This window comes from Anser cygnoides, chromosome 7 (genome assembly GCF_040182565.1).
Source record: "Anser cygnoides isolate HZ-2024a breed goose chromosome 7, Taihu_goose_T2T_genome, whole genome shotgun sequence".
In the NCBI taxonomy this organism is placed as follows: domain Eukaryota; kingdom Metazoa; phylum Chordata; class Aves; order Anseriformes; family Anatidae; genus Anser; species Anser cygnoides.
The window spans coordinates 27,461,716-27,480,764 of record NC_089879.1 but is presented as its reverse complement, the minus strand read 5'-3'; the positions used below and the strand labels follow the sequence as shown (position 1 = coordinate 27,480,764).

Sequence of the window (19,049 nt, the reverse complement as noted above, 5' to 3'; positions counted from 1 at the left end):
AATACAGAGACTAGTCCAACACTACACCCTAAATCCCCTCACCCCCCCTTTTTTTTTCCAGGAAGCAAGAGGAATTGTTTATGCTACTATAAAATACTAACAAGTTACTTTAAGCCAGATGTTAATCCACAGAAGCTGGAAAGAAAAAAGGATATATAAAAAAACTAAACAACCTCCCCCACATTAAGAGCAGTAAAATTCTAGATCAGCATGTCGGAATAAGTATGAGACAACAAACCTAACAGGTTCCAGGATAAAAGTGTCTGACTACACCACACAGTGATCACAGGCAACTGGGCTCCCTAGCTCCACACATTGCCCTTATTTCCTCTGTTCCACAACATTACAGATAAGCAAATAAAAATAAAAATGCTGATTTACCACCAAATTTACTATCAACTGTCATCCAGTTTTAGTTATTAAGGATTCATGATGTGCATGTAAATCTGAAACACTTAACATGTAAACCTGAAATGCTTAACATGTAAACTTAACCCGGTACGTATTCTTGTTCAGACTTATTTTTAAGCGTTTAAATGTGCTTTGTATATATGAAGTGTTGGTGCTGATCCCTAAGGTCAGTATTTATGCATCTCTATAAAGAAAGAGTACTATACATGTACATGAAAGAACACGATGCTTTCATTTCCTCCTACGTGGCAGATTCACAGGAACTTACTGAAGATGAAAAGGTTCTCAGCTTCACCCACTACAGTTTTAAAAACACCATGTTATTAACTCCTTGGTGCCAAAAGCGAGCATTACCACTTCAAAAGCAATTTGGAGTTTGAAGCCAACGAGATAAAGATAACAGTGGTCTTATTTTTGGCCCTGAAACCTGCAAACTCTAGGGAAGCCTGGAACAGTCCCACAACTTCATGTTTTGTATTCTGCATACCTTATATAAATGCCTCATGCTACGTAAAACGATTTTCCTAGTATGTTTATGATTTTCTGTGCGTTCCCTTTTCAGTCTATCTGGGATGATCTCCCTTGTTTCAAGAGATCAGAGTAAGGTTAATGGAGAATGCAACACAAATCCTACTGACTATGGGAATCCAAACTGCTTTAACCTAACGAGAGCTAAGAATATCAGCAACGCCAGACATTCCTTCACCTTTTTGTAAGGGCTTAGAAAGTGCCAGCCACTGGAGACACGGCACGGGGAAGGCAATCTACAACCCAGTATTTGGGGTTTGTCTTTTTGTTTGCTTGCTTGCTTGTTTTGTTTGTTTTTGGTGCAAACAAATCCACACAGATCATCTAGGGTTAACACAGCCATGTGAAACTCAATGATGAAGGAATCTAGTCTGGGTAAGATACCTGTTGCTTTCAATGGACAAGCAACTGCAATAGCCAGCAGGCAGATTAGGGACATTACACTTGTCATCACTACAACCCAGTCATCTCTTTTTTTTACGCAGAAAACCCCAGCACTCTGGTCACGGTGACACAGCAAGCCACTGCTCCCTCTGTGCTCAGAAGAGCTGGAAGCTGATCTGCAGATCAGAAACGAAACCGTGGCGTCTTCAAAAAGGCCTCACCTCGCTTGAAGCCAAGTGCAGATCACTGATGAATCTTTAATAACAAGATGGTTTACAACCCCTACTGCAGGGAGGGGATGCTCCTCATTCCTTGATTGTCAGCTACCTAATTATTGGTGCTTGACAGCTGGCAAGGCAGCAAGAAAGCAGGCTCCCTTTCCCGTTTTAAAAGGACAAAATTCATATGGGGGAGGGGGGACAGACGGACGGACTAGAACAATCCAAAAAAATCACATGTGAACAATCATGCTTTCTTCCTCTTTCCACCAAAGAGGTGAAATTTGCAGACTGTGAGGAAAAAAAAAAAAAGTAACAAGATTTACGTGCAGGGAGGACTAAAGCTTGCTGCACAAATTCATATACCTTTCTGTGAAACTACTCTATTAGCAGTACTTTCTCTTACAGAACTGAGAAAAAAATATCAGCCTAGCTCTGTCAAAGCTGAACCACTCGTGATGGCAAGAAAAGTTGCTGAAGGGACAGTGCTAACTCCTGGTGATTGATGTACCTTCCTCTGTGGATAAAGGAACTCAATATGGTGCACAAAACCAACACCCAAACCCTGTTGCATAACCATCTTGTTAATTAAACACAAGCTTTCTCCACAATTCCCTATAGCTAAAGGCAGAAAACAAGAGGACACTTGACATCTAGGTGTTCATCCTTCTGGGTTCCTTCCCCCTGCCTCTCCAGGGGTTAAGTTACCTTGGGTTTAGAAGAAGACAGATTAACTTAACACTCTCCTAAGTAGCACCAGTTTATTTAGAAAGTTACTCATGAAATAAGTGAAGAAAGTAATTAATAATAGTCTGATCATTTTTCATTTTAGAAGAAGAAATAAACAGTATTTCAAATGTTTGAATTGTTGTTTGTTAGTACTGGCTAGTACTAGGCTAGTACAAACAGATAGAGCTTGTAACACATTCCTATACTCTGTTACCACGAAGAAAATCTAACCTGAAAACAAATGCAGTATGTTTTTGAAAAAAGTTATTTTATGACATTTATGTTATGTTATTTAATCCTGTATGTCTTTAAACCTGTGTATTTTACCTGATGAAGTGCTCCTGCTGGTAGAATAATAGCATCACCAAGAAACTGAATAACCGTACAGGTTTTTACTCCATATTCTTCAAGAAGTCTTTGGCGAAGCTTTTTGTTCACATACCAACTCTGATCACGTATTGGATCATGCTCTGGTAAAACTTCTAAGCCTTGCTCTTTTGCTATCTGTAAGTACAGAAAGGATCCCAAGTTACTTTTATAAGAAGCTGAACCTTTTGCTACTTAAATTGTACATGTACCGAAGTATACTTAACTTACAAAGCTACAGTACTGCTCATGATGGACAATGAAAAATAATAAATAAAAAAAAACTTCCTGACAAAGCATTAGACTTAAACATCAACAACCTTTTCTTATGAAGTTAACCACAAAGGAACAAGTATTACCCTTAATCAATTGCTAACTGATGAATCACAGTGACTACAGAAAAAAAACAAAACATATATCCAATCCACCTGTCATGACTCCAGAGACAATTATCTCATGGAAAACATACATTTTTTATTCATAATAATGTTAAATATACTTAATTATGTGATGCAGACCTTGAAACTGTTCCTGTGCACGAATCACCTCTCTCCTGTACTAAATGAGTTACTGAGATTTTCTCTCTTATCAGCAAAGTGGTCCCGGGGTCTATTCATCAATTCATCTCCAATTATGTATTTCAAAAATACCACCACACCAAAAATAGAAGGCGTCATGAGATTCAGTTCTGGATACCATGGCAAGCTCTGGTAGCAAATGACAAACCTAGTGACACAGCATCTAAAATACTTCTTTCTGTTTTAAATCTGTTGCTCCAAGAGTTCCACAGTGCCCCTTAATTGCTCTAAAGAAGAAACTCTGAATAATATGCATTGTCCACCCATTCCCTTGTGTTCACTCTTTTGTTCACCACAGCCACCCCCAGCTTTCTTGTCCAAACCTAAGAGCCACCACCTCTACTTTAGGAGCATCAAGTTTTTGAATATACAGAAAAGACTGGATGTACAGTTCATATTTTCCTGGAATTAGCTGTAATTTTGTTCTTTAGTGCTCATTTTTCCCCACAGTTCAGCTTGCCAAAGAGCAAATGTTTGAGTCACCAGCGGACAGATGCCATGGGACTGAAATACAGGTTTACAGTCCAAGAGCATTTTTACTGCTGAATTTCCTATGCTTTTCCGGCTTGTGGTAGAAACGTTGGTCTCCAGATCATTTATGGCCCCCTTTTCTTTACCCAGCTAAAACTCATCTAAATTAATGCCACAGCAGAAAACAGTTAAGATTTCTTTTGGTGATTTTTCCTTGAGCAACCGCTTCAGTTTTATATTAGCGATTTGAGGTCATCCATCAAGACCACCTTCTAGAGTGTGAAAACTTGCTAAAGGCAGGGCTCAGAAAATCGCTTCCAACATGGTATCTCTAAATGTACTGGCACTGATCGTTGCCTACAGCCCAATGGTGACCATTGGTCCTACGTTGTAAGTAGTGACCTGGGAGGTTCTAAGGTGGCTCTGACTTGTTTATCACATGCTGAATAAAGAATATCCGTGCAGTAGGTCATGTTGTAGAATTTTGTCCTTGGGTACATTATCCCCACTGCTTTCATGTTCATTAAGAGACAAGGCAGTTTTTTTGTCTGAGCTAATGAAGACTGGTCACTAAGAAGATCAGTGGTTGCTGGATTGCAGGTTTTTTTTTTTTTGTTTTTAATGGGAAAATTCACAAATATTTCAGCATTTGGTAACACAAGCATTGGGGAAAAGCAGTATCATTTAAATGCTAGTAAATAATAATAATTTTTAAAAAACATTACATTAGAAAAGAGAATTACATAAGAATAATCTCTATGTTCTCCTGAACCTTCAGACTACCTGTAACTCTTAACAGATGAGTACGTACCATGTTATGTATTTCATTCATTGACTGATGCAGCAGGTTACCCATATATCCATATATATCCTTTTATATCCATAATTTATGGATATAAAAGAAAGAATTTTGCTTCCTCCCACCTTGCATAGCATAGGGGTGGGTTTGGAGGTTTTGCCCCACACCCCCTTTAACAGTTATTTAAATTATATTCATAAAATATCCACTGTAAATCTAACCTTTTGCAGAAATTCCCTTATCTTGTCAGCATCTTTGCCAGCATAAATGTGCCATAAAGCACCAGGTAATTCACTTGAATCTTTCAACCGCTTCCTTAAAAGGTCATCCAAATCTTCTTCTTCAAACTTCTTCAGTACTCCTAGGATTTTACAAAAATATTTTTCAAGAGTGAGACAGTGGAAGAACTGAAACAAAACATCTTTTCATATTTGTCGCGTGCGACTATGCAGATAAAAGTTTGGTGAACACAACAGAATGATCTTTTTGTTCATCTTCTTTAATTAGAAAGTTGTAACATGAATGCTGTAGTTACCTTTAAAGCCACATTTAATTTTTAAACTCCCTTTTACATCTCTCAAATTTGTTAGAACACGTTTCTCCTACCAGAAATAAATAAGCAGGGTTGGGACCAAAAAATTAAAAGACAAAAAAGGTGTTCTTCTGCAGTCAGTAGTAGTAGCAGTGTTTTCCATACCGTTCTGCAGCAGCTAGTCAATAAACTAGACTTCCCCCCCCATTTGCTGAAGTTTTGCTGGTATTAACTCGCTGCATACACAAGCAACTCCAAAGCAAGTAAAAGACAGCAAACCTTACACTGCAGTTCTATTAGTTGCACCCTTAATCTACATTTGCTGATTATGGAATCAGAGGACAACAGAGCAGGGAAAGGAAATAAAACTATTTCAGTGATTTAAGGACTTTCACATAGGCAATGAACCTCATACAGAGAGCTAACATACACCAACTTAAGCTCCGCAGTGCTGAAAAATTACATTATAGCCCAAACAGAATAAAGCAAACACAGTGCATCCATACGGAGCAGAATAAACAGAGGGTTTGGCAAATACATCATCCTAACATTAGAACTTTCTTTAGCTCTACCAGCCCAACACAGGAATGGAACATCAATTACAGGTAATAGCATAAATAGATAAATAAATAAATAAATTTAAAGAGTTTGAAATACAATGTCATAATTCATAAACTGCAGTGTATTTTAGGCAGAATTTATTTGCTGACAAATCTTGAGACAATGAAGCTCCCAAGTTTAAGCTAGTACTTCATGCACTTCAAGAAAGCAGTGTCAAATTTAAAAGTGACACATTCAGTCTATTTACACCTATTTACAATGAGCTTTACCTGATTTGGAAAGTACACCATTTCCTTTTGCTATGCCAACATAAACAAGGATGTTCACTACATCAGAAACTTCAATATGGAGATTTGTAGTTCCTATATCATGGTCTTTAGTAGCAGCCACACCTATGTTACAAATAAAAATTTGAGGTAAAATTAAAGTCAATACAAAGGAAATCAAAGCCTTAATTTTATGCCTGGCTATAAACCAAGTTCCTATTTAAAATAAATCCCCAAAGAGGAAAATTAAGTTTAGTTCTAAGAGGTGAAAAAATATATGCTCAAGTCAAAAGGACATGTCAGAACACTACGCCTTAGAGCAGTATTACATATAACTGTCATAAATGACTCAGTTCTTCAGACCAATTCTTGATCGCTATCTTTAATGTGTTCATTTTAAAGGACATCTGGATTTATTTTTATTTTTTATTATCAAAGCTATGATGCCACAAATTACAACTCATTTCTTATGCCATTAAAACAATTTGTAAACCAGAATTGAACAAGCTTGTTTGCAAAAGAAGTAGCAGCTGGAAAAGGTCTGAGGGAAACAATCTTTTTAAAGAGATCTTTGAGTGTACAATATACAACACAGATAAAAATTACAAGAAAAGTTCTGAGATTTGTTTATGACTAGAATTATAAACACTAATACTTCATGAAGTCCCTTGTCATATGGAATTACTGAAGATGGGAACTCTTTGTGAAAAGTAACTAATCATTTATCTCCTTCAGAAGACCGTAACAGCACAAGAAAAGACAAACGCAGAAGCATATAAACTCTCATGGCTGAGGTACACGTACTGTTAACGTCCCAGTCAGTAAAGGATTTCTCCAACGTTCAGTCAGTAACTATCCTCTAAGCAAGCTCAGCTTTCTATCAAGCACTAACAAATGATATCTATAATTTTAAGGGAAGAGGTAACTGCTACAATTCTAGGGCATACTCACCATATGCACTGCATAGTCTGGGTCCCAAATCTGGACGGACAAAAAATCCTGGCAGATGAGAAGCCAAATTTAGTTTTCCTTCTGGACTACAGTATTCAGGCAAGGGTAAACTTTTCAGTAAGTCCTCATATCTGGAGAAAAAAAGAAAAAATAATTTGTGTCATTACACAGAGAGAAAAAAAAACAACAGATTGACTTAAGAATATCTAAATATTAAACTCCAATACCTTGCTGGCATCATAGCCTTGAAATCTTCACCAGAAGGCCAATCTTTCAATTTTAGTAGAGCTGTTTCCCCATTTTTTACTTTCTGCCGTTCTGCAAGTAACACAGAAATTACTAAGAACTAATACGCCACAGGTGTTTTACTTTATTCAACTAAAACATATAACTGAACTATTAAGCTGTATATAAAGGCTTCATATGTAAAACGGGATTATTAAGTTAGAGATTCAAGAAAGACACAAAACACACTCAAGTAATTAAGGAACCGGTGAAGTTATTCATTTTCTTAGTCAGACCTAACCGAGGAGATGGTATATTAGTGTATCTTGAATTCTGCAAAGGTACAAAATAGAAGTTTTCATCACATTCTCTTGAAACAGATTATCTAGAGCTTTCTTCTTAAATTAATTTCTTCAAAGTCTTAAGATCCAAAATAATGCTTTAAATTGCAGTTTCTAACACTGACTGTGTTTAGAATACAGGATAATACAGTACAATACAGGATAATAACTAAGCTTATAATGATCTTCCATGATAGTAATTCAAAACAACATACTTGAAACATCTTCAAAACCATCCCAGAACTCTTTGACGTTGGTGTTTGAAATAATACTGTCTTTGCAATTCAAGATATCAGCTTGCTGGTTTCCAAAATCTAGACTAATTGACTCAGCTTTCCACAGGCTGAAATTCATTTTCTTATGCATACCGGACACAAGAACAGGCTGTTAGAAAAAAGAAAAAGAAAAAAAAGTAGTAATTATCCTTTATAAAGAAAACACCTCCTTGAATTAAAACTATAATACAAATCTATCTGAAATGTACACTGAAGGCTCTGGCCACACTGAGCTGTTACAGAAACTTCCATCAGCAGCAACCACACCCAAGACATCACACGTCTTTTCAGAGGTTCCATCTCCGTAGCAGTGGTTCCTTATTCATTACTAACAGTTAAGTGAGGTTTCAACTACACAAGGTTCGTATGTGGAATATACCTGACTAGCTTTTGCCCACTGTAATAAAATGTGCTAACAACATGTTTTCAAATGTGGAGTTACACAAACTGTCCTGTAACATGTTCTCCAGAGTTCATACTGAGGTCACTTTATAGACCAAACTGCTCAATACCTACCCTCCCCTGTTTCCAGCACTCTTTGAAAAGCTTCCAGTTGTTAATGTTTTTATGGTCTCTGAGCCACAAAACATGCTTATCGCAGATCCAAGAATACTGAATATCACTGTACAACTTGTTGCCGTCATCCTGAATACATTTTCTGTCATCCTTTGGCTCATCTTTTATTTCAGATTTTACATTTATCTTTGGTGCTCTATTTGGTGGAATCTTGTTTTCTACCACTGAAGCAATTATGTCATCGAGAATGTTTGGCATAGTCCGTCCACTCTTGCCACTCTATTAGAAAACAAACAGAAGTGTGTTTAAACAATGTGAAAGCAAATAAAATTAATGTGATACCTTTTTTTCTGGATGACTGACATTTCATTGTCAATTAAAAGCTTACAGTTATATACTTTCTGTGTAGAAAACCACAAGCTTTCTTACATGGAACAAGTTGGAAATATACAGTTAAAACAAAACTCAAAATATTAGAATCTTCCTTCATGTTGCCAAGTAAATGCTTTATCTAACTTCACAGACATTTTCTTCATTATACATATAAATTATCACTAAACACATATACTTTAAGCAAACATGTATGCGCATATATACATACAAGTGCTAATTCCTTCGAGAAAACTTGGAAAAAAAAGGCAATACACCTGTCACTACTTTAACTACCAGAACAAAATGTCATACATTTTCAAATCCTGAAATAAAAAACATGCATCTTGTAAACACTTACTGCTGTTCCTGTAGAGTAAACTGGAGCAAAAGCAATACCAGCATCTGTAGAACCTAGACGCAGTTTGCCTGCTGTTGTTGTTAACAAATCCCGTAAGGTTGAGCCCTGCTCATTGTTCTGGGATGCAGGAGGGGAGCTTCTACAGTTTTGGGACTCCAAATTATCCTGGTCTTTCTCCTCCTTTGAATGTTTTCCAGAAGGACACTCTTTGTTCTCTAAAACAAAAAAAAATCATTGGGAGTTTACACTGGTGTATCATGAGGCAGGCATAGGCACACTGGTACCCTGCATTTTATAGTGCTCATTAATATACTGTAGCACTAGCGCACCTGAAAACACACCAGAAGATGAACTAGATCCTTCAAAATGCAGACAAACACTGTGACCATGAAAAGGCCTTCCTCAGCATCTCAGACATGCAGCTGAGTGAGTACCTGTCACAAATGAGAGATGCTGTAGCTGGAAATACTGCCATATTACACATGCATTCCACCAGTGGCTTCTCTGGTAACTAATTTTGATGCCACCAGGAGAAGGCATTGAAGTTTCAAGACTCAAATTACGGGGAAAAAGAGCATCATCTTTTCTTTTTGCTGAACAGAAAATAAGAGTGATTTTTCCCTAGTGCATTGAATTACTTTATTACTGGTGCCCCCAAAATCATGCACATGGTATAACAATATCAAGCATATACCTACCTTTCTTTTCTTCTCTGGCTTTCTGCTCTGCAAGATCAGCTAACCAATGCAGCGGTGACTGCGATTCAGGGGGTGTTAACTTGCTGTCTGTGCTCACATCACTCCTTGGACTTGTATTACCATTTGTCTCAGACTTTTGAGGGGTATTCTGCTGTTGAGACTCAGGCATGCACAGAGAAATTTTATTACTGTGATTAAGGACATTCTGCAAAACCTGTAAAGAACAAATTTATTTTTAAGTATATAACATTGCCTTAATGTATTTCAAAGACACCGATATCATTTAGACATTGCATATGCAAACTAAAACTTGGCTGATACTGTTCAAATATGAAAATCCACAAGTAACAGAACATCTGAACAGACAGCCGTGTATACACACATTTTGGACTCACCTGAGACACACCATTCATTGCAGGGAGCTTGCCAGCTTGCATGTTCTGCTTGCTGGTACACTGACAATGGGATTTAATTTCAAATTTTTCTCTAATATTGTGCATAGCATCTAGAAGATCTGTCAAAACTAGAAGACAATTAAGAAGGAAGACATTAGCTGTTCTTGTCAATCGTTTTGTGGCCTTCTGTACAATACACGCTGTGATAAGATGCTACCCGCAAACCTTTTAAAAACATAAGCTATTAAAAATGCTAAATTTAACACTCAAAACTACTATAAAAGGACTGTCTACTTTACCATAAAGCTCACATTGAAAGAGCCAAGATCTTGAATTAAATAATTGCATACTACTCTTTTGAGTAATATAAACGTCACTCTGCATTCCCATCACGTGGTATGCAACAAGCCAGCCATTCATTATTTACTCCTCATTGTTCAACAGGTGCAGTGTTGCTTCATTTAATAAAACCATCAAACTACAACAGACTGAAGTGAGCCATAACTTGACAAAAAAAAATTAGTATGTAATCATGTAATTTAAGACTGTTTGGTAATGGATATGCACAGAAGAACAAAACTGAGGTTACGCAGGCAGTCTTCACTGTGCCATTTCCAGATGCACAGTTCACTTCACAATTTAAAATTAAAACCAGTTTCAGAATGGAGCCTGTTCTGGGGAATGTCACAATTTGAATATATTATGGAATCTAACCAGCCTTTATTTCTACCTGAACTAACATGTAACAAACCATAAAAATAATGACTGGATCTGTATTTCCAGCTTAAAACACTTTGGAATTTATTTAACAAGTTTAAAGGCGCACTTGGGTTTTCTATTCTCTGCTCTGTATCGATGCTACCAGAGATTACAAAAACAGTGCTAACAATGACCACACCTAACCATGCTTCTTTATAAGGCTTGGATATAAGCAAAATTCTGAACTTTACTGGGTTTAGGATTACTGCTAGTTTTTCATTAATTGCAAGCTCCTTCACTGCTTTCTGCCTTATGATGCTCGATCAGACTTCCAACCAAGAACAGAAAACAAATTTCACAGTATGTGATATAAATGAACAGTGAGAAACAAATCGCCCCTAAACTGGTTCCCCATAATGCTCCTTGATAGCACTGTTCTAAAATTTTCTTTTAACAGATGAGGTCAGATTCATTAGTACATTCTGGCTTCTTCATTCTACTTTGGAAAGGTACAAAACAGTCTCAACAAACACCCTGAATTTCTACGCTGCCTATCGCCAAACCCCTTCAGACACCTGTCAGCCTACATCTCCTCCTCTCTTCTTCATCTGTGCCCCTCACTGTTCAGCTGCCCAGAATCACTTGCCTTCCTGCGATGATTTGACACAGTTTGCAGATTTCTAAATGGCAAATGAGAAGTTTCAAGAAGCTACTGTGGCCTCTCTTCACAGAAAGACCTGGGAGAAAAACACATCTTGCTTGTTCACAGGAGGTCTTACCAGAGCCTGGAATAATTTGTGTTGGCATCAGGTGTTTGTGATCATGAGGCTGTCCCTTCACACACTTCATCCAGGCATACAACTCCTTATCTGTAAAATAACATTGCCAATTGTTTTACTTTACTTACAATGATACACAGAGATAACATATTTGGATTGGTTTTAGTTAGAAACAGTTTTTTACACTCTGTAAGCCTTTTGTACTGGTATCCTACATGACAGGTATTTGCATACAACAGCTACTTTTCAAAGAAAATAAAAGAATAAAGGAGTTTTAATACTACTGAAATCTAAAATAGCAGCATTTGTAATGTAGACCCTTATCAATAACCGTAGAGCTTTCAAGTATATTCCACTTTATTAAATTTAGGGAGCTGCCAACTAAAAGTGGCTGTCCTCCACCCAGAGAGGGCTGATCACACCAAGAAGATGGATTTTCAACTGAATTGATTCTCTGATCTGGCCCTACCGTGCAGCTGCATTAAAGTTACTGGTGGCACAAAGGAGAAGGAAGTTGCATCATGGATTTCTGTCAGATTAAAGCAACCATGAAACCACAAGTGTGTATGTACTGGTTAAGAATCATTTGTGGCATCAGGGAGGGCCGAGCCAGTGAGAGAGAGAGAGGCTCTGCACAAAATTTCAGAAAGACTGTCCCTGCCAGAAAAAAGTGCAGTGTAAAGACAAGACAGAGAGAGAATGAGAGTGAAAAATGTCTGGCCAAGCAACCGGTCACCGATCTGCTATGTGATTTTGGGCAGCAAAAGGAATACAGTTTCTCTCTCAATTCCCAGTCTTACATCCACCCCATTGAACTGCTCCTTTTAAGAGATTCTTCAAATCTTTTTACCAGTTTGCAGCTCTTCACTTAGAAATGCAACTTAAAGGGAATACACCAAAAGATGCAGGGAGGATGTTTAAAGTATTATTTTCTTTCTGTAACATATACACATCCTATCAGATGTTCCTTTCAGACAAGTAGTAGACTCGTTAGCTATAAAACTGAACATGGACATAAATCAAAATAATGTAACATATGCATGCATCTCCCTAATGTATTTTATCACTAAAATGCCGTAACAGAGCATTCCACTTGATGGTGCCAGGAACTGCCTGAAGGTAACAATGGAAGCACATTCATCTGTGTACTGAAGTAATAAGAGAAGTCATTGATAAATAGCTAAATATTGAATATTTAAACCTCTAACATTCCTGCTGAAGCAGCAGGAAACCAGTGTATTCTCCATTACATCTAGCAACTGTAAAAACAACTACCAGTTCCAGGAAAAATGGTGTAATATAAAGTGGTATTATATAGAGAAGGGTGGGTGGTTCTCAACTTTGTAAGAGTGCCAAAGTAGAGGTCTGCTTCACACGAACCCTACAGAAGTATTAGAAATAAAACTGCAGAGAGGGAAGATAAACTTCGGCATGTAATGCTGTGATGAACAGTAAGGAAAAAGTCTTCCCTGCTGGAAGACTGAAAAGAAGCTTGCTTCTGTATACTGTTTTTTTAAACTTTGAAGACATTTTACTAAAATTTTCCTGGCTGGTTAACACACACACACTATAAAAAGCCTCTGACTGCATGTTCCCACTAGGGTAAATAACATTCAGAGTATATCCCAAGCCACGTCAGATGGATGTACACACATGCGCACACACAGACTTAAGCCAGTTAAGGGCTGCTGGAGCAGCCTCCCACATGAAAGCACTAAGGACTGCGCTCAGTGTTGGAAAACACCAGAGTTAGTTCCCTAGAAACTTCAGGCTTTGATGAAAATCTCAGAGAACATCTTACAACCGCGGTGTAGGAGGTCCCTCACTGACAGCCAAGGACAAAGTGGATGGGAGTCTCTGCATTTACTAAAGGTTTGCCATCTAATACTTACACATTATTTTACTAACATTTCACATATGTGACATTATGTTGCTATGACAAACATGGAAATGCTTTTCAAAACAGCATTATATTTTAATCTGTTCCTGGCACAATATTTCACTGCAGTACTGTGCCAGGGCACAACGCCTGCCACCCAGGGGAAAGCAGCTCTTTCGAATAACTAGCCTGAGCAGGAATGTTACAGCAGGGAGCTGAATGACCAGATCAATCTTCCAAGCCATTCCCTGTTTTGATTGCAAACAAGCTGGGTAACTCAAAAAGCACAGGTTTGCAAGTCAGTCCTGTTACACCTCACTACAAACCAAGTTAGACATTTCCATTAAAACACAGGAATTAGATTAAAATGAGTACATGTATAGACTTTTGGATTTTAAAACCTCCATTAACACTCATTTTAAATTCTTTGCAAAGCTTTTTTTTTTTTTAATAATAAAAGGTAAGCTAAGGTGAAGATAAACAATGTAGTTCTGAAGGGAAGACTCCAGAAAGCACTCATATCAAGCCCTAACAGCAATGAGTTACCATAAAACAGGGAGGTGGAATGCCAGTCTTGCAGTGGATGAACAAGACTCAACCTTGCAAGGCACACGTGAGCCAAGACAATGCACAGAAGACTGAAAAGTGGACGAAGACTTAAAGTAGCCCCACAGCAGTTACTTTCTGAATGATTCTACGCTTACAAAAAAGAGGCAAAAAGATCTAAGAGACACCAAAACACACAAGTAGTAATTAAATGCTTTACAGAAAGTCAGTTACACTTAGGGATCAGTAGCTCTACAGTAAATGAGAATAAACAGCATATACAACACTCTAATTCATAAAGAACTGACCTCTAGAACTTTTTCTTTCCTTTGCCTTGTAACAATCCAGGCAGACCACAAATCCACATTTTTGGCAGACCCAATGAATGTTAAATAATGTGGCTTCGCATGCATCACACATCTCACGGACTCCTCTCACCGCTCTCTTCCATGCAATTTTGGCTGAAATACAAAATAAGCAGAATAAAAGGCCTGAAATTTAAATGCGAGACGCAGAATGAATGGTTGTAATAGATGAAGCATTCGTGATTTTCCCTTCAGATGCAGCCAGGGGTGGAGGAAGAAAATGATCCTTCATAAACAGGCCATCAACATATACCCCCTTAGCTGCATTACACAGCATCCCCTCAGTGTTCGTGTCAAGACACTAGAGAGAGATTAAAAAACAAAGACTAAAGTAATACAGAAAGAATATTCCTGCTCTACATGTGAGTTACAAGTACCAAGAAGAATTTCTTTAACACGTACTTTAACTCCAGGAAATGAAGAGCTGGGTTGTCACCTCACTGCCTCCTGAACACATTAATCTCAAGACAGCTAAACTGGTGAGCTGGGTGGTAAAGGTGGCAGGTGGGGATGGCAGGGAGGCACCTGCCCTGGACACCAGGCTGGTACTTCTGCTCTTAGGGCAGTACATCGTCCTTGTACTGGGGGGAATTAGCAGTGCCCCTACCCAGCTCCCAGCCTGCACCCATGTGCTGTGGGCCAGGACAGACTAACCACGGCTTCGGTGGGGAGGAGGCCCACGCTCCGCAGGGCCCACGCTGTTGCATTATGCTCCGTGCTTCTGCGGAGAAGGCATGTTGGAAACACAACATCTGTTGGCAGTGATCACTACTGGCTCTCTGCGGGCCTTGGCTTGGAGCTGGCCGGAGAGCTGGCAGCCACGCTGGGAACCGAGGCTGCTCCAGCCCCAGCGGCAGCCTGGCCCTGGCCCAGCACCACCACCATGTCCTGCAGCCCCAAAGCCCACCGAGGGAGGCTGCTGCCCCTTCCCAATATAACCTCGTGCAACACGGCCTATTTCAATCAAAGGTGACAGCCTGGTAAAGCGAGCAGCTCATAAAGGGGCAGTGGGTCACAGCCAACACAAATGCCTCAACAGAACTGCACAACACCAAAACCAGAAAGAGTATTTGAGATTTCCTTACCGTCTTTCTTCACCCAGGACATGGCTGTTTTCTCGGATGTTACCAACTGACAAAATTTATCTCCTATGATATCTAAAATATATTTAGAAGTTTCTAGGTCCAGTTCATCATCTTCATAGTTTTCGTGTGTCCATAAACTCAGCGCCTCATCATCATATTGATCAGGAGAGGAGAAACCATCTATCCTAACCACTCCATTCTTACTAAAAGATAACCTAAAACCAAAAACGAATAGTTTAACTGCACGTCATACAAGGTGGCTTAGTTTACTTACTAATTACAGAAATTACAGAAAATGGCCTTAAAGCAGACAGTAAGGAAACATGAAAATTAGGAATAACTTTTTAGGCAGAACACTTATTGGATTCAGTATAGTCACCACTCACTCTCTGTAACATTTATTACTGCTTTAAAACTGCAGATGGAAAAAGTTATCTTCTCTTTCTTGTTTGGCCGAAGTTTGGGTCCACCTACTCCTCACCTTTAATTTTCACAGCATCTGTGTCAGCAATCACTCAGTCTGACTCATATTTTCAATCCTACTGCTCTCACTCTCAGAGAACAGGAGTTAAAACACTGTATTTAAGTCTTTCTAGGCAGAATAAATCACTAATACAAAATACTGTTTACATACCACCTTTAAAATAACTGAAGGTTTTCCTGTGATCCTACCCAATACCGTCCTACTAACCACACCTATATTTAGGTGATTTTAAGCAGCAACAATTAATTATTCCATCTCACTCACATAATACAGGGTAATTCATTTTTCACATGCAATTATCACAGCAGTTAAGGAATTTTACAGTAATGTCAGTAAAGCAGTCACAAAAACCGAAGTATCAAAAATGATATTCGGATGGGTATTAAATGAACAATTTGAAGGAAAGATGAGTTTTCTTTTACAGTAACGACTTCCAACAGCAGTGCAAACCTCATTACATTCAAGCCCTAGCACGCAGTCACAATGAAAATAATTAAAATGCTGTAAACTGTACCACACGAAATTCAAAACATTTGTACTTTTAAATTCCATGCCTGTGTTTGAAAACTTTGAAAGAAATTTTATCACTGATGTTCTCTTTTTCAACACAGAAGCAGCAGCTCACAATCTAACCCTGCCACACTGGGAATCAAATATTCTTATGCAGAAGGTATTCTGAGTCCAACCTTAAAACAAATCCTTGTAGGTCTACTGGCTCTTGTAACTAAAGCTTCAATCCAAAAGAATTAAAGTCAATTCAGGGAACAGCAATGTCCTTTCCAAAACATGTTGGCTCTATATTGCCAACACAACCCACGTGCAAATTAACGCTGTTTGGATCTGCGTTGACAGCCACGCCACCTGTGCGACGCATGCTATGCTGCATTCTGGGAACTTCCCCATTTACAAGTTTCCTCGATTTGCCATAATTGTAAAAAGGGAAGGCAGAACTCCTCTGTCCTCAGAAAACTCCCATCAAACCTCAAGCAGCATTCCCACCACCTACTGGCACAAGAACAATTATGAATTAGCGCAACTCCGTGGTTGTACAACTTGTCCAGAGTAATTGAAGCCTGCCTTTTGAAAATCCCACTTCAAATGCCAGACACCTGTGTAATGGTGATGCATTATATCTTCTGCTTGCCTAAGGTACACTGGGCAGCTGTTCTGATGTCTTTGCTATAAAGCTTCAAACAGCAATGAAGTCAATCCACAAAAGAAGCAAGAAATACAAATGTAAATACTGCTAAATTAGGCAGTGTCTTTTATCAGGCAAACTGAGCCAGAAAAATCAGACAAGCTTTCAGGCACATAAGTCCTTTGTCAGTATTATTTTTAAGTTAAAACACCACGTATCAGGAAACAGCTGCACTTACCGTCGAAAGTAGTAAAATCTACAAAACACTGGTGAGTGAGTTGGTTCTTCACCTTTCTTGCTTCTTATTAGCCTACATTCTCTGCATTTCTGCAAATTTGGTCCTATTTCAGAGCAAGAATCATCCTGCAAGAAGGACTCTCCTGTTTGCTTCAGCTTCTTCACTTTGCGCCAATCTTTTAACACTGAGCGAGGTATACCAGCTGCAAAAGCAAGAGGGGTTTCAGAAGACGTACCGCAGACCCTTATACTCAGAACACAGTTAGATCACTCTGCATTCAGTATTTCTAAAAGTGCATTTTTTGTGTTCATAACATACTTCATTATTACTTCTATTTTTCCACCCATTAGACTTATGCAGGCAGGAGTACAGTTACCTATTTGCTGAGCTACGAGGAACACCCAGGACCTGCTATTTTCTCTTAAATTAGGTGCTACAGTTCACCAAATATTCCACTAAAATCTGTGGAACTGCAGAAAGAACCTCACTCTTACAAACACATAAAATAATACAATATGCCAAGAAGGAAAGGTTTGCAGTTTGTTTCAAGTGAAAATGTATGTAAGAAAGCGGTAATTTAATGAATTAAAGCAGAGCTTCAAAAAAAAGACATCCTGCTTCTTCAGAATTTACTTTGCTGAGGGTTGCACAGATATAATTACAGAAGAACAGTTCTATTCACATGTAACTCATCTGAGCTTAGTGTAAAGTATCAGGCATAAGGAAACACAGTATTCATTTACTTTCTTTCAAATTTGTTGGCTTTGGAAAACAAGAAGTAAAATTCTGTTTTCAATATCAAAGTCGGTCAGCCTGACCCTGAGTAACACAAGGAGCAGATCTATTGAGTAATACGCGCAATTTTCACATATGTGTTTTGAAACTGAACCCTGTTGTTACTTAACCAGGCTTTCGATTTAATGACTTTTATAAGTGGCACCAGTTTCATCTGCAGATAGATACGAGTATCTGTCATTTAATCTACTGCTACTCTTGAAAGTTCATGTCCTGTAAACACGGATCTGATGTAGGGTGACAGAGGTTAGGGTGCTAACTTTGGACTTGGTACCTGGGTTCAGATCTGTATTTTGCCAGACTTCTTGTGTAAACTTTGCAGGTGACAGACTCTCTATGCATCAGTTCATTGCCTAGATAACACATTCCCAACCCACCTGATGAGCACAAAGGTAACTGGATTAAAACTTGAGAGCAGAAAAGGCCAAAGTGCAGGCTTGTTAGTCCAAAAGAAACTGTTTTCTGCCTTGGATCCAGAGATCCCTGGAGTCATCTGGGAGCTGCCAGACTTCAGGTTCTGGGGGCAGGGACTTGGAAGACCCCCAGTGCCTGCAGAAGTGTAACATTCCTCGCTTTGCAGGAGGGAGCCTTGCAGCCCAGAGCTCTGAGCACTCTGGCTAGCACAAGGGCTCCCAGGGCTGCCAGCAATGGCATCAGGACAAAGCAGCTTTCAGCCCTGGCAGTATCCAGATACCACCCACGTGGTGACTGCCACCAAGCCCCAGATGCTGAAGCAGAGTTATCTTCAGCAACCTAAGGGGAGCCCGGGCAGCTGCTCCCCGGGGACCTTCTCTTTCCTGGAAGTTCAAAGCTAAGTATGTTTTTGGGTAAATCTTTGGGGAAAGTCCTCTACATAACAAAAATTCCGACCAGCTCTCTCAGAAATTGTAATGACACTGACCCAAGACAAACTGCTAGAAGTATCAGAAATGCTGATCTATTTAATGGGTCATGGAGGAGAAACAGAAACACTCTGTGTCTATTGAGATGTCAGGAGAGGAAAGCAAGCACAGAAAACTGCTACCATGGGATAGACTCAGTATGTTAAGGTACAGAACACACTCTGT

General features: G+C 38.9%; 1 protein-coding gene across 7 annotated transcripts in view; it reads right to left on the bottom strand.

Moving 5' to 3' along the window:
- The window catches only part of JMJD1C (jumonji domain containing 1C), a 158,671-nt gene that overhangs the window by 4,287 nt on the left and 135,335 nt on the right, over positions 1–19,049 (bottom strand). For all 7 annotated transcript variants that reach the window (XM_067001093.1, XM_048069480.2, XM_048069490.2 and 4 more), the window contains 14 exons: positions 17,188–17,389; positions 15,328–15,542; positions 14,186–14,338; positions 11,453–11,542; positions 9,975–10,102; positions 9,580–9,793; positions 8,882–9,096; positions 8,152–8,430; positions 7,576–7,744; positions 7,022–7,112; positions 6,795–6,925; positions 5,847–5,969; positions 4,706–4,845; positions 2,598–2,774 (listed from right to left, as the gene is read on the bottom strand). In XM_067001093.1, coding sequence (XP_066857194.1) covers positions 2,598–2,774; positions 4,706–4,845; positions 5,847–5,969; positions 6,795–6,925; positions 7,022–7,112; positions 7,576–7,744; positions 8,152–8,430; positions 8,882–9,096; positions 9,580–9,793; positions 9,975–10,102; positions 11,453–11,542; positions 14,186–14,338; positions 15,328–15,542; positions 17,188–17,389 — 2,327 coding nt within the window. The remainder of the gene's footprint in view (positions 1–2,597; positions 2,775–4,705; positions 4,846–5,846; positions 5,970–6,794; positions 6,926–7,021; positions 7,113–7,575; positions 7,745–8,151; positions 8,431–8,881; positions 9,097–9,579; positions 9,794–9,974; positions 10,103–11,452; positions 11,543–14,185; positions 14,339–15,327; positions 15,543–17,187; positions 17,390–19,049) is intronic.